This window comes from Pygoscelis adeliae, unplaced genomic scaffold (assembly GCF_000699105.1).
Source record: "Pygoscelis adeliae isolate BGI_AS28 unplaced genomic scaffold, ASM69910v1 Scaffold154, whole genome shotgun sequence".
In the NCBI taxonomy this organism is placed as follows: Eukaryota; Metazoa; Chordata; class Aves; order Sphenisciformes; family Spheniscidae; genus Pygoscelis; species Pygoscelis adeliae.
In genome coordinates, this window is record NW_008825113.1 from 4447885 (window position 1) to 4461703 (window position 13819).

A 13819-nucleotide genomic window follows, 5' to 3' on the forward strand; every position below is an offset into this window, starting at 1 on the left:
TCTTGCTGTCCCTATGAAAAGTCATCACAAGGGTGCCCAAATTTTTCAGTCTGAGCAAAACCAAGTAAATAAATAGACAAAAACCCCACAGTTATCACATCCTAAGAAGACATTTTCCAGTGACTAACAGCTAAGAGCTCCCAGGGTTCAAGCAGCACTGAACACATCCTAGCACTACCTTCAGTGGCTGAGTCAGTTCCAGCCACGTGGGGCAGGCGCAGTCTGGTGAGATGTCAGAAATCAAAGCAGACAGATTTGTCTCTCTAGTGCTTGTACAGCTGCCTGTACTGGGCCCAGGAAGCATGAAAACAGTTATTTCGATGCAAAGAGAAAGAAAGGAGATGTGGGGGCCAAGGGACCAGAGTGGGGAACCAGCCTGCATTGCTGGACATGCAGATAGCAGCAGCAAGCGATGGAGCAGAAGCTCAAAGCAGTGTCCCACATAACAAAAGGGAATTATAGAATTGGATTTAAGGGCAGTGGGGGGAAGTCAGAAGTTGGGAGCAGGCTTGTGGTGGGATTGCAGAGGTGATGAGGATTGGTAAAGTGGAGTTGGGAAACTGGCTGGGGATGTGAGACTGGGACAAGGAAGCAGTGGGGTGAGGTACAGCACTGACAGCGAACAAAGACCCACATGAAGACGAGACAGACTGAAACCCAGTGGAGATGTAGAAAGTGAAGACTGGCAGAAAGAGAGGACAGTAACTGGAGGCTGGGAGGGAGGTTGGGAGCTCTGAAGGGGAAGACTAGTTTTGAGTCATGAGAACAAGGTGCCAAGGAAATGACGACCGAGATGGGAAAGACGTGGAGGACAGACTGGTTTTGGAACCCAGAGCAGAAGAGCCAGGATTTGGGCAAGGATGAGCTGGAGAAGACTGAAGAGGACAGGTCATACTTAGGAGGAATGAACACAAAACCCTACATCTTCTACAGAATATTCTTCTCCTTAGGATGTCTGACTTCAATAGTCCTCTGCCATCGGCAGATGTATATGAACCCCACCGGCAAACCACTAGAGCTGGGCCAAATGCAGAGTAAGAAACTAGTGCTGCTAAGAATAATCCTGTTCTTGGCAAGGACCTGTGCAGTATCTTAGCAAGGCTAATCTCAATGATTACTTCTGAGGATGTCAGTAACTACTGTTTCCAGTTTGCAGGAGGGGGAGGAAAGGGGGGTCAGTTTACTTTACAAAAAAAGCTAAAAAGAAAATTTCATTTAACACAGGCCAAAGCAAAACATGTTGAAAGTGTATTATTACAGTTGCAAAGGCAAGTGGTCAACAAGTATAAAATACCAGAAATTTAGTATGGAAGTAGTCGTAGTCTTCCCCCTGTTAGGTATGCATTACAGGGTGGGTAGTTTTCATGGCTTTTTGTCAGAACTCGGAACTGGCCAATTCATTTGTCTAAATATAAAAAAAATAATGCCAAGATGGCTTGATTTCCAAAAAGCTCCATTAGGACTCAGGCACAGTTCCAACAGAGCTATGTCTGCCAGACAGAAACCTGCCTATTTTCCTGCCAGCTTATCCACTCAGCTCCCAGCAGCCAGTTTATGGGACTGCTAGCTTCCGAGATCCAGCTTTTGGGACAGAGACAATGGACAGGCAAAGGACAGTGGCGGGGTGGCATGCCATATCTCTGTGGGACAGTTATTTGGAGTCTGCAGAACTCTGGGGTAGGTGGCTATGCAGACAAGAGCACCAGTTATTCCTAAAAAATGGTACAGCTCATTTCATGTGGTACCTAATTGATTCTTCTGATCAGGAATGCAAAGAAGTAGCTGGCCTAAGGTCAAATAGCACATGAGTGCCCAGCTCCCAAGCTTTTGGCTTCCTGACAGCCTGCCAGGTGAGAGGCTGCACAGCAAGGGTCTATAAGCCCCACTCTTGGGTTCTCTGGCAGCCAGGATTTAATTTTGAAGCTATTGTCAAGAAACTTTCTGTTCTCCCATCTGAGATCTTACAGTGATTTCTGAAGAACATCCTCAAGATTTTGGTTTCATTTGGATGTTTGTAAATCTCAAAATACTCTACAGAATGGGCAGCCCTCTTGTATTTAATTACACGCTCATGCTGTTGCATATGTTTATTTAGATGTTGCTTTTAGCAAGTCCTCGTTCAAGACAGAGAGAGGATGTTTCATGTACTGGAGAGTTTGGAAAGTGGGCAGTAAATGTGGTAGAGGACTGCAGACTAGAAAGGCCAGTGGTATGCGTAATGCAGATAAATGCTGCCCTGTAGAGCCAAATTCCGTATTCACCTTTGCCACAGATCTCTCAGAAAATGCTAATTAAATGACTTAAATCTGTCTTTCCCAGGGGCTGCTAAGCTGGGTGATGTGACTGATTTGAAGAAGGAAAAAGAACCCTCAGAAGCAACTTTATTTAAATGGGAGCAGAGCTTTGAACATATAAATGCTATATAACAGCAGGTGAACTGGAAAAATCAAGCTGTAGGCTTCTGAAATTGAACATACAAAAATTTGTGGATACTTTTAAGTTTAGTCTGTGCCTCAGTTGCCATTTGTCAAAGCGCTCCTGATCATCCAGGTGGGTTTTGAAAATGAACGCATTGTTTCTGAAACACTTTGATACCGCAGATTATCATCTCAGAAAAGCTCATAAGGAAATTGATAATTATGTCTTCAGAACAGAACATGGAGGAAACAAAATGCCAAGTAACAGCTCATTAAGTATCATCTATTCCAAATCACCCTTCAGATGACTGGTTTGAGGTCACCCAGGAAACTTGTAGCAGAAATGAGAACAAACCAAAGGACCCATGATGTTGAAGATGGTCAATAATTCTCCCTCAGTTTCTCTGGAGAAGAAATAAGTATACTGATGATATGAGAAGCTGAAATATAAATAAGGAGATTTAGGCACTGATATTAACCCCCCTTATAATGCCATATTTCAGAGTACTTGAAACCTCTAGTATGCAAGCTGGGCCATATTTTGTATTTCTCAGAATCAAACGTAAGTGTCTGAAAACTCATCACATTAACTTTGGAATCTATAAAATGAAAAGACAGCAAAAGCATTAATATTTTGAAGCAACAGGCCCCTTTTGACTCTATGCTAATATGTTAGATAAAATCACTATGTAGTTACAGAAGAAAACAATACATAGCCAACTAAAAAACCACTGTGGCAATGCTGACCTCCAGCTACAATAGCAGAACCCTGAGAATTGTTCACGTCTGACGTACAAAGCTCACCTTTGACATTTCGGGCTTAGCACATGAGGACAGGATATTAACTTTTTTTTAAATAACAGTGTCTTGTCAAGGCCAGGGCATGCTGAAGTAGCTAAGGCACTTTGCAGCCAACTTTGGCGTCTCCAAGTCAATAAGTATGAGCCACGCTGACACGTCTGCTTTGCACGTGCCATGGGTCACTTTTCACACTGCACCTTGCACTGCTCCGATGCATCTGCCTGACGGAGCACATGCAGGGTGAGGCTGTATCACAGGTGCAGGGCAGCTCAGCCCACCGGCACTCTTCAAATGTGCCACATGTTTATGTAAGTTATGCAGAGTACATGCACTGTTTGAGGTTTCTGACCAGCCAATGGCCCTGGCAGCTGAATATCCAGAAAGACAGAATACCTTCAAGGAAGTCAAATCATTGATAAAAGCTGCAGTTCAATCAAAATTGATAGAGCTGGCAACCTGCTTTCTGGGGGAGGAATTGTCAAGTTTGAAATTGTAACCTAATAGAAGAACAAACAGTATTGCACCTGAGGTACCAGCTAGCATGATCTAAATGCCCGAGCTGTAAGGATAGACTGCTGGACTTTTTTTTGTCTGGCTACATTCATTTTTATAGTCGTTTGAAGAACAGTATCATTTAAGAGGCAGCATTGCCCATCACACTTACTGTGGTGAACTGTTAGTGCAGCAGCAACACAATTACTAATTTGGTATTCAGTTCCTAAACCGCAACAATAGAGCTGAGATATTACTGTAATGTCAAGCAACGTACCACATATATGAAAAGAAATGGTGAAATTAGCTTTTTATGCCTCTGTGTGTGACCAGTGCCCCGATGGTCTCAGGTGTCATGAGATGTCATGCCTTTCAGAGTCCCAACTGCTAATGGCTTAAAGCTAATCCCCTAACCTCTTGAAATAATTAGCAATTACATCACTCCAGACTGAAAACAAGAAAGGGATAAACAAACAGAACAGAAAAGAGTTAAAACATCAGATGTCTGTAACAAAGTCATTTTATCTTAGTGTTCTCCTCTGTATCTTATCTGAAAACAATATAGAAATCAACCTTCCTTCCTTTCTCTCCTCTCCGTTTCAAAAAAGCCCAGGAAAGGTTTCTAAGAACTTCAGGAACAGTGAAATTATACCTCAATTCTTCCTACAGGTTCACATGAAGTGCACTATTTAGCGGCCCCATTGCTCAAAACTAGGTGCTACTGCAATCAGGTTTTCTGTCTTTTGTGTCCTTGTGAATAGGTCTGAACATTGCCAATATCAGAATAGTCAGAACACAATGCTAAAAAATTCCTATTCTCATCTATTGCTGAAGTCTTCCAGGTCCATCTGAACATCCTCGTTTGGGACTATTTGAGTAGATTTTAAGCATCTTATTAGAATTTCAAGTCAAATTTATTTATAGTGCTACCTTTCTAAGCACCAAGAACACTCAGAAAAACACACTTAATAAGAGAAAAGCAAGGTTAATGCTTTTAGTTCCTGTCTCTGCATATTGGCAGAAACACATACATTAAAATTCTCATCTTATTTTTTAAAAGCTGGAAAGTCACTGGCTAATGAAAATGTGAACTTTGTCATCCAGCAGAGAAACAGTCACCAGTGAAACTCAGGTGACAAAACATCAATTTACTGCCTTAGTTGTTGTAGTGAAAACTGCTCATAAAAGCTTGCTTCTGCAAGGCTTCCACTTAGAGAGCGATACTTTGCTAGTTGAATGAAGGAGGTTAAAAGTCAAGAGAGAACAAGACACAGTGACTGATTAGCATCTATGTCATCATTAAAAATAAACACAAATCTGGATTAACCTTCTTAAGTGTTCATTATCTAACTGCCAGCACAACCCTATGTGTGCACGTCTGAGTTTCTGTAAGAGACGCAGCCTTTAGCTTGGCTCTAGTTTTCCGAGTTGACCTCACCTTTTACTGTCACGTGCACACTCTGGCTGGTGGACAGCTGGGGTTGAACGAGGACATTGCACGTGTATTCACCCTCATCTACTTCCTTCTGCACATCTGAAAGCTTCAGTGTCCCGTTGTTCTCAAATGCCACTTGGCGATGGTTAAACGGTAGCAGGTTGGAGTTCTTGTACCACTTGATGGAGTAATATGGGTAGCCGATCACACGGCAGTGGATGTAGGTGTCCCGTCCAGCTATTGCTGTGATGTTCTTCATTGGTCGAATGCTTGCTGGCCCTAGAAAGGTAAAAAGAAACTCTTGAAAACAATTTAAAGGCACATTTGCTTGAGGAAACATGCATATAATTTTTCTGAATATACAAATGGTAACAACATTTACGGTTTGCACACTTCTTAGCATTTGACAGTTTTCATTTTTAAGACCTACTTAAGCAGTTTCCCTAATCTTTATATGCTCTAGTTTTTCCTCACCCTGCAGCATACATACTAATTATGTGGGGGTATATGTTTGCATTATCCAACACTTGTCTGATAAAATCTTCGCTGCATTACAAATTAAAGGCTGAGGATGATTTAATTAATGTGAAATACTAAAACTGATACAAAGCTAGAATCCTGTTACACAGGAGAACACTGACAAAGTTAGCTTTTTTTTGATGTATATAAAGTATAATACCATGAGGATGGGTATTATGCCATGTAGAGCTAGAAATGCAAGCTACAGTACTGTATACATGAATAATTACAATGAATGTTGGACAAGTAAAGGAGGAAAGGAAAGGAAAAGAAAAAAACTCCATGCACAGCAGGACTAAAGTAAAGAAACTGTGAACTAATAGAGATGAGTATAGGAAAAATAGACTATAGAACACAAGCCAAAGGGTTCTTCCAACATTTAACCATACCATATACTTTCTAGATGGGGCTGGAGAGGCAGGGTGGGAAAAGAGAAGGGGGAAGAAAAGGAGAGGAAAAACAGTAAGTTGGTTTTGGCATTCCAAGACTCATTTCATCACATGCAACAATCTTCTTCTCCACTACAATGAGTTATGTGTGTTTTTTTGAGGAGCTGATTTGACAAGCACCTCTTACGTTTATTCGAGCCTGGTACAGGACGACTCCAGCAGAGTTGTTGGCAGTGCAGCGATAAACTCCACCATCTCGGACCTGAGTGTTAGAGATATTCAGGTAACTGACCACGTTGCCTTCAGAGGTGATAATCTGGCTGATACGATGACTGCCGTCCTTCACAATGGGATCTTCGTCCAGCGTCCAAGTGATCGTAGGCAGAGGAGTCCCCTTCACGTTGCACATAAGGGAGACTGGCTCTCCCGGACTCACCACTTTCTCACTGAAGGCAGAAATTATTTTGGGAGTTCCATCTGCCAAGGGAAAGAAAAGCAGGAGAATAGTACTTACATGGTGTAAAGGTTGTTCCCTCTATCCTGGAGCCTATCACATGAGCCAAGATCTTTTCTAGAAGCGGGGCGAACAATTGTGTTCCAGGATGTAACTCTAATTATTGAGAGAGGGAAACAAATTTTGGTAGTAGAGTACTTAAACGATCCTTTGCTTACTGCAGGTTTCTTTTTCATCTTCTGAGAAACCTGGTACTGACCCTGCTGAAGGAAAAGCACTTGAATAGATGGACCAGGGCTCTGTACAGCTATATGAACTGCCAGTTTCTTGTGCAAAAGTGTTAAAGCCATACACAGTTCATCACAAAAGACATACACCAAAACCTCGACACATTTGGAATTTTTCTTCTCCTGGTAGATTTCAGCTCCTTAGAAAGCTAATGATGAATCCTGTTGGCAAGAGCCAGGCATAACTTGCATAGGCTAATTTCACACAGCTGTGCCAATGCAGTTTAGTCCTGACCCACAATACCCCATTTAGAAAAGTATTAAATTAAGCTCTTCTGAATACAGATTGCCAGTAACAGCAGCGATGCCAATTTCTTTCTGTGGTCATTTTGTGCTACAGATAAATATTACTCTGAAATTAGAGCATCCAAATGCTTTCCTTTGTGATCTGTGTCACAATTTACTCAGCCTCCACCAGGCAAGTGAATAAAGGGAATGGATGGGGACTGAAACGTTGAGATTGTAAATAGGGAGCAGGATTAAATACCCACCTATCCAGGGAGTTCAGCGGAGTAACATTTAGGAGTGCCGACACTCTGCTATTAGTTAGGAAGTTCTTTCTAAGATCATGCAATGCATGTTTGTTCTCCTTTGAAAATCATGCTTTCAAAGATGTATCTAGAAGGAATTTCTGTGTAATTGGGAGCAAAAGACCACACACCAAGAGCAGTATGCAGAACACAGGAAGCAATCCAGTCCGAAGTTCGGACAACAGTGCTGTAGGCTACTGTCTGGTTTTAAAGAGCCAAGTGGCAAGTAAGCAAACTAACTTCAGTGTTCCTACAGTATTAGTGCCTGCAAGAAATGGAAGGAAAAGGTACCTCATTACCTAGAGAGGGGCCAAAGACACTTGAAAACTCACCTTGTACATGAAGCCCTTTAAGGAAAACTCCTTTCAGTGTCGCACAGGACAGAGGATGTCAGGACAGGACTGACAAGTCTCATGATCTGTGTGATGCACTATTTGTTTGTGCACACTACATACTGCCTCTTCATGTACACTGCTGTGTTACCCATACGTTTGGGACGCTTGAACCATGATGACTCCTCTGGAAATCACAATTCATACATTGCAATTTCAGTGCAGCCTCACCCAGGAAACTGAGGGAACTGGCATGATGTATGCAAGATTCCCCACAGAACATGCTGACTCATAGCAGAATTAAAAACAGGGCTGTAAAATTCCCTTGTTTGCCCCATAGTCAAAAACATAAGGCACTGCCACTCTCAGGCTGCTGAAAGACCTCAGCATCCCTGGTGGAGCATTTGATTTGATTTGATTTCATAATTTTCTCTTCTTCCCCCCCCTCCCCTTTCATTTCTGTCCCATCGGTTGTGTGATAGCGTTCTAATTTATTTATTTATTTTCATCTCTGACTCTCTTCCTTTCCTTTGCTGTGTATTAGATACTGTCATCCCTCAGAAAACAAAACAGCAACAAAAAGAAAAAGCTTTTTTTATCCTGAAAGAAAGTTGACACGGGACCAATAAATCTGTGAGTGTGCACACTGTGTACCTCTGCCACCCCTCCTCCTCTTTTTTTTAATTCAAGTGACAGGCTTTTTTTGGAGATGAAAGCATATATTATTTTCCCAGTGAGACCTGAGTGTCTTTGAAATCTTTCCTACTGTTGCTCTCTGATAACCTGCACTCTCTCGACATCATGATAGATTATCAATATGCTCTTTAGGCTTTCTTAGTCACGGGAGATGGTTGCCGAGGTAACTCGGTCCAGGCAGGTAATCTCTTCTTTTTCTGTAAAGACTCTAAAAATAGTGTCCATGCCATGACTGCACTATAGCCTCATTAGTGAACTGACTCTGCACACGTTGATTACTTTCCTCACTTGATTATCATGTGGAACATTGTGTCAGTTAGTTAAGATGATGTCCAAGCCTTCAGCCAATACACCCGACCAGAAAAGCCATGCCCAGAAGGAGATGGTTAGAGTTGAATAGAAACCTCTCATGTCCTGCTGACAGCTAATGTCAAACATGGTGGTGTTTATAAATCTGAGTGGAGGAGAAGGTCCAGATTTTGCCCTTAAACCCCCCCCCCCCCCCCAAAACAAACAAAAAAAACAAAAAAAAAAAACCCAAACAAACAAACAAAAAAAGAGACTGGAAGGACTGCTCATGAGGGATTTTTGTTTTCAAATCATTTTTTTCATTCCATTAGTTTTTGCTCAGAGTGGGACACAATAAACCGCACTGACAGTTCATGAGTACTCTCTTCTCCTGTCTAGGGTCCACTGTCCCTCACTTTACAACAATGACACCAAGGATGACATATATATTATGGAGACCAGAATCACTAAACAGGTAATGACTGACCTTCTAGTACCACCTGAACATAGTCTTGAGCAGACATCTTGTCCTTGCGCACAAAGCACTGGTAAGCTCCACCATCACTCTTGGCCATGCCATCCATAATAAGGTTCTCCTGGTTAATGCCAGTGATCCGGACATTGTTACCAGGGTTGATGATTTCACCATTACGATACCAGGAGAGCTCCTGGTCCTCGGTTCCCGTCACGCTGCAGGACAAGGACACTTGACTACCAACACTGCTTTTTACTTTCCGTGGGCTAATCGTGGCTTTTAGTGGTTCTGAAGATTTAAATCAAAATAAGAGAGAGGGAAAAGGAAACAGAGAACATTAAGTATGCACATGCATTTTTGTGCAAGTAACAAATTAATTCTCAATTAAGGAGAATAATAAAAATCACAGCCATACCCTTCTGAAAAAAAAACAACCAAAACAAACCACAAATAACAGATGACTGCGTTTGCTCTAAACAAGTATTTTGGCCACCAACATCCATGACACAAAACACAGATCTACAGCGATAACCTACTTAACGTGATATAATACTCTAGACCATGCCTGAATGAACAGTAGGAGCAGATCTACTGAGTAACACCATTGGTGCTGAGGGCCTAACAATGGCACTACACATGTTTTGGGAGGGTAGGACATTACTTCAGATTACTTCAGTGTGGACATTTGAACTGATGAATTAGGTGCATTCCTGAAGCTCATCTTCTGGTTTGGTTTAATTTCCTGCAAAAGGAACCCAGTTCACATATTTTAAAACCACTCCCTGATGTGAACAAGTGCAGTAAATGTCAATAACCAGGAGATTAGCTTTTAAGAGTGGAAGATCCACACTCAAATGTTAATATAGGTGCACAAATAGCCATCTGTAGGATCTGCCCACACGTAAGTGTTTCTGTGTATGGGCTCACTAAATTTTCTGCTTCAGTTTGGGAAGACTACAGTATTTTCAAATCAGCCTTTAAAAACAGTAGGACATAGGTAATGCAAGTTTTATATTGTAAAAAAAAAAACAAAACCCACAACCGAGGATGAACAGGGTTGGAAAAAAGTCATAAACATAAATGCAAGGATAACAATCTTTATCCTGCCACCTAACAGTTACCAGCATTACTGAATGCAGATCTCATCTCATGCTTTGCATATTTTGATTTGACTTCCTAATTAAGGTAAGGGACTACTATCAACAGAAATACCATCTCTGATACTAAATACATACCCACCTATTTATTTTTTTTACCAGCTTGCATGCATGCATACACACACATGTATACACATACTTATACATAAAAATTTCCTCAGGTAACTCATTCACTTTATGGAACATTTTATAACACACGTATGGAATAAATCTTTAGTGACCCATTGGGAACAGAGGCCTGGAAAAAAACATACAGGTCAGTGGCCTCAGTCATTCTGGATCACAGACATGTATGTGACAGACTTTTCTTCTACAATAGTCCAGAGAAACAGTTAATCTGTGCTCATATGCATGTTACAAGTCACCGAACATCTCCATGTTTCGTTTCCTATCCAAAAGACCACAAAGGCTCAAAACTGCCAATGACCCATTAAACAAAATAGATACACTCAAGTGCACCACCAACATCTCAGAGCCGTGATGATGCAAGAAAGTGAACCACATCCTCCATTTCAGAGGAGGGTAAAACTCCTGTGCTTGCCAACCTGATCCAGAAGATATCTACTGGCTGTTTGACCACTGAGTCCATAAGTAAAATGTATCATCAGGCATTGGGGATACTTTTGGTATCACTAGCGATACCATTACATCGTGTCTCTGGAAGTTTTGACTTTATATCATACAACACAGACTGAATTCAGCTAATTTTTCTGAATACATTTAGAAGCAAAGCTCCTCTGTTATAATTCACGAATTACTGATCTTTGATCTTGTTTTTATTTTGGCCAAATACATTATGTGTAAGTATTTGTGAAGATATTTTTATGGCCTGAACTCTTCACAAACTTCTCCATTTTCAGTTTGCTAGTCATGCTGTATAGGTGGAAATGTTAGTTCACAAAGCATTATTTCTATTCCAGGAAATAATTTTTTTTTAACAATAGAAGAATAACACTTTTCCAGTGCAGTGCTTCTGAGTAATAATTATCTTTGTAGAATTTGTGAAACATTCAGAATATTCACACATGAATACTCAACTGAGGGGAGGTATGAGTGTTCAATATTACCGAACAGTGTGAGTCATGGCAATGAGAGTTTGGCAGCTTTATTCATGAGAACATTTGCAATTTCTTTTTAAGCATCCAATTCAAGCTTCTAAATTACATATCCTCCCTGTGATAAATTATATAGCTACATTATAAATTGCATCTATTTGCACTTCTGATCGCTCAATTGTCCAACGAACTCATGTCCACAGAGCCTACTTTCTGTTGTTCTACAACTCTGAGAAGTTTAAGCATTGCTAAGGTAAAGTAACAAAACAGAATGTACAGCAAGATACGGCAATATCTTCCCTGATGCAAAAACCCAGGCAAGAATTGGCCCGAGAGCTTAACTCAGTCCAGGACTTACGTTTTACATACAGTCGCCCTATCATCTCAGCAGTCCCATAGTTGTTCCACACCTCGCAGACGTAGTTGCCTGAGTCCGAGGGACGTGTGTTCTCGATCAGCAGACCTGTAACTGTCTGCCGAAACCTGCTGTCAGGCTCCCAGGGAACGTTGTCCTTCAGCCAACGATACTTTGGTGCGGGGTGCCCTGATGCTTTGCAAGGCAGCTCCACTCGCTGTCCTGCCATGGCTTTACGGTGGTCAAACCCATCTAGAATAGATGGAGCTGAATTCGCTGGATCTGAAAGAACAAACAGCAGTTTTCAATGGGAGCATTAAAATTCTTTCATTCACCAAGCAATATGCCAATATTTTTTCTCCTGCATTTTTTGACTCACTAGCCCAGTGTTTTATGTACTACAGTTTGTTACTGTGACCCAGCCATCAGTCTCTAATACCTCAGTAGTGGCGGGGGGGGGCCACCAGCAGGTACTACTGAAGCATCTCATGACTACTTGGAAATCCTCTCACTGGATTTTTTCCAGGTGGCAGCCATTTCTCTGGTCATCCTTCATGTCCCCTATCAGAGGAATGGAGAGCCAGAAATGTGTTGCCTTAACAATTATTACTATTATCCCTTCACTATTCGACTAGAATGAAACCAATACATTCTCCATGCTTCTCAGTGGTCTGAAGGCTTTGAATTAAAGGAACGATTTATTCCCTTGTCAGGAGAGAAATGGGCAAAGACACAGGAATTTCTATCTGCAGTCTAACTGACAGACGAGCCTTTTCTTCTTCTCTGGAAAAAGAACTTAACGTGACAAGACCAACATACAACTTAATACTCCAAACTTCTGTGCTCAACTTACTGAGAAAAGCAGCTCTTAGACCAACACACTTGTGTAGCACCTGGCACATATTTATGTATCTCACAGAAGTCTGTCAGAGTGCCTTCACGAGAGGTGCATGTACCCCACCAGAAATAGTACTCTGTGATTTCAGCTTTTTAAGTTTGAAAACGTTTGGAGGAAGAGGCTGATGTGATTTACAGTTTTGTGCAGCATGCAGCATGATGGAAGCCCATCCTGGAGCTATTTCAACATAAATACTGAAAAATAAATCAACAAATATTCATCTAAGTATTTTCTCATCACACGCACCCACTTTGTTAAGAGTTCTGTCTCACAAAGAAACTCCACATGCTGATCAACTCTTTTTACTCCTATCTGACACACCCATCTCTTTTTGGGTGTATCTACATCATAATTGCCTGGGTGTAGGTGTGATTGCAACCATTTTGACATTTTCAAGTGGTCTTTGACTTAGCTAGCTCAGGTACTCCTCACAGGTCAGCTGCAGCAGGTTTGTGTTATGTTAGGAGCTGGAGAGATTAAAGGAGCAGTTCATGCTGAATTCAAGCTACTCAAGCGATAGTGTAACCAGTACCTGAGCTAGTTAGTTTAAAACTAGCTTAGATATATCTTCATGAACTGCAGCCACACCTGGGAGGCTACACTTGAGAGCAAATAGCTAGAGGCACTATGCAAGTTATACTATCAATCCAGAAACTAAAATTGTGATGGTAAACAAATGCGCTAAGTAAATTTTATGTGAACATCTAGATAAAACCCTAAATGCCAAGTTCAATGAAAGATGACCATAGAGGTTTTTCTGCTCTCTAGATGCCAGCAAAATGTTAAGCCACTGAAGGCAAAACCACATTCAGTTTACAGCAACTTGCTGTCTGTCTCATTAGAAACGTGTCAGCCAGTAGTTAAACAAATGATTTTGCATGCATCAGTAGCCTCAGGGTCCATATTTGGCATCAAGATGGGTTACATTTTTGAACTTGCCATGCTGTTTATGTCTGGCTGAGTGAAAGCAAAATCTGCCAGGATGCTATTGGGAAGGCCAGTGTCAATATGGCTAATTGATTAACCAGCTCCTTTCTCGCCTTTTGGGTCATCAGGCACCTATGTTTTCAGTGCATGGATTCTTTTGTGCAGCCTGAGGAATTAACTCAGTAAAAACATAAGCATGCAAGAAATTACAGCTCTGGCTCTTAGGAAGGTTACATCCACACAAAATCAATTTCTTCAATCGAAAGTAATAATTAAATAATGAAAAAGTAGAACTGACTTTTAAAGGTATTG

General features: G+C 41.3%; 1 protein-coding gene across 1 annotated transcript in view; it reads right to left on the minus strand.

The window, feature by feature from the left end:
- The window catches only part of DSCAM (Down syndrome cell adhesion molecule), a 413163-nt gene that overhangs the window by 180277 nt on the left and 219067 nt on the right, over nucleotides 1-13819 (minus strand). Inside the window, 4 exon segments of the mRNA XM_009328037.1 lie at nucleotides 5149-5424; nucleotides 6234-6530; nucleotides 9128-9403; nucleotides 11686-11964. Coding sequence (XP_009326312.1) covers nucleotides 5149-5424; nucleotides 6234-6530; nucleotides 9128-9403; nucleotides 11686-11964 — 1128 coding nt within the window.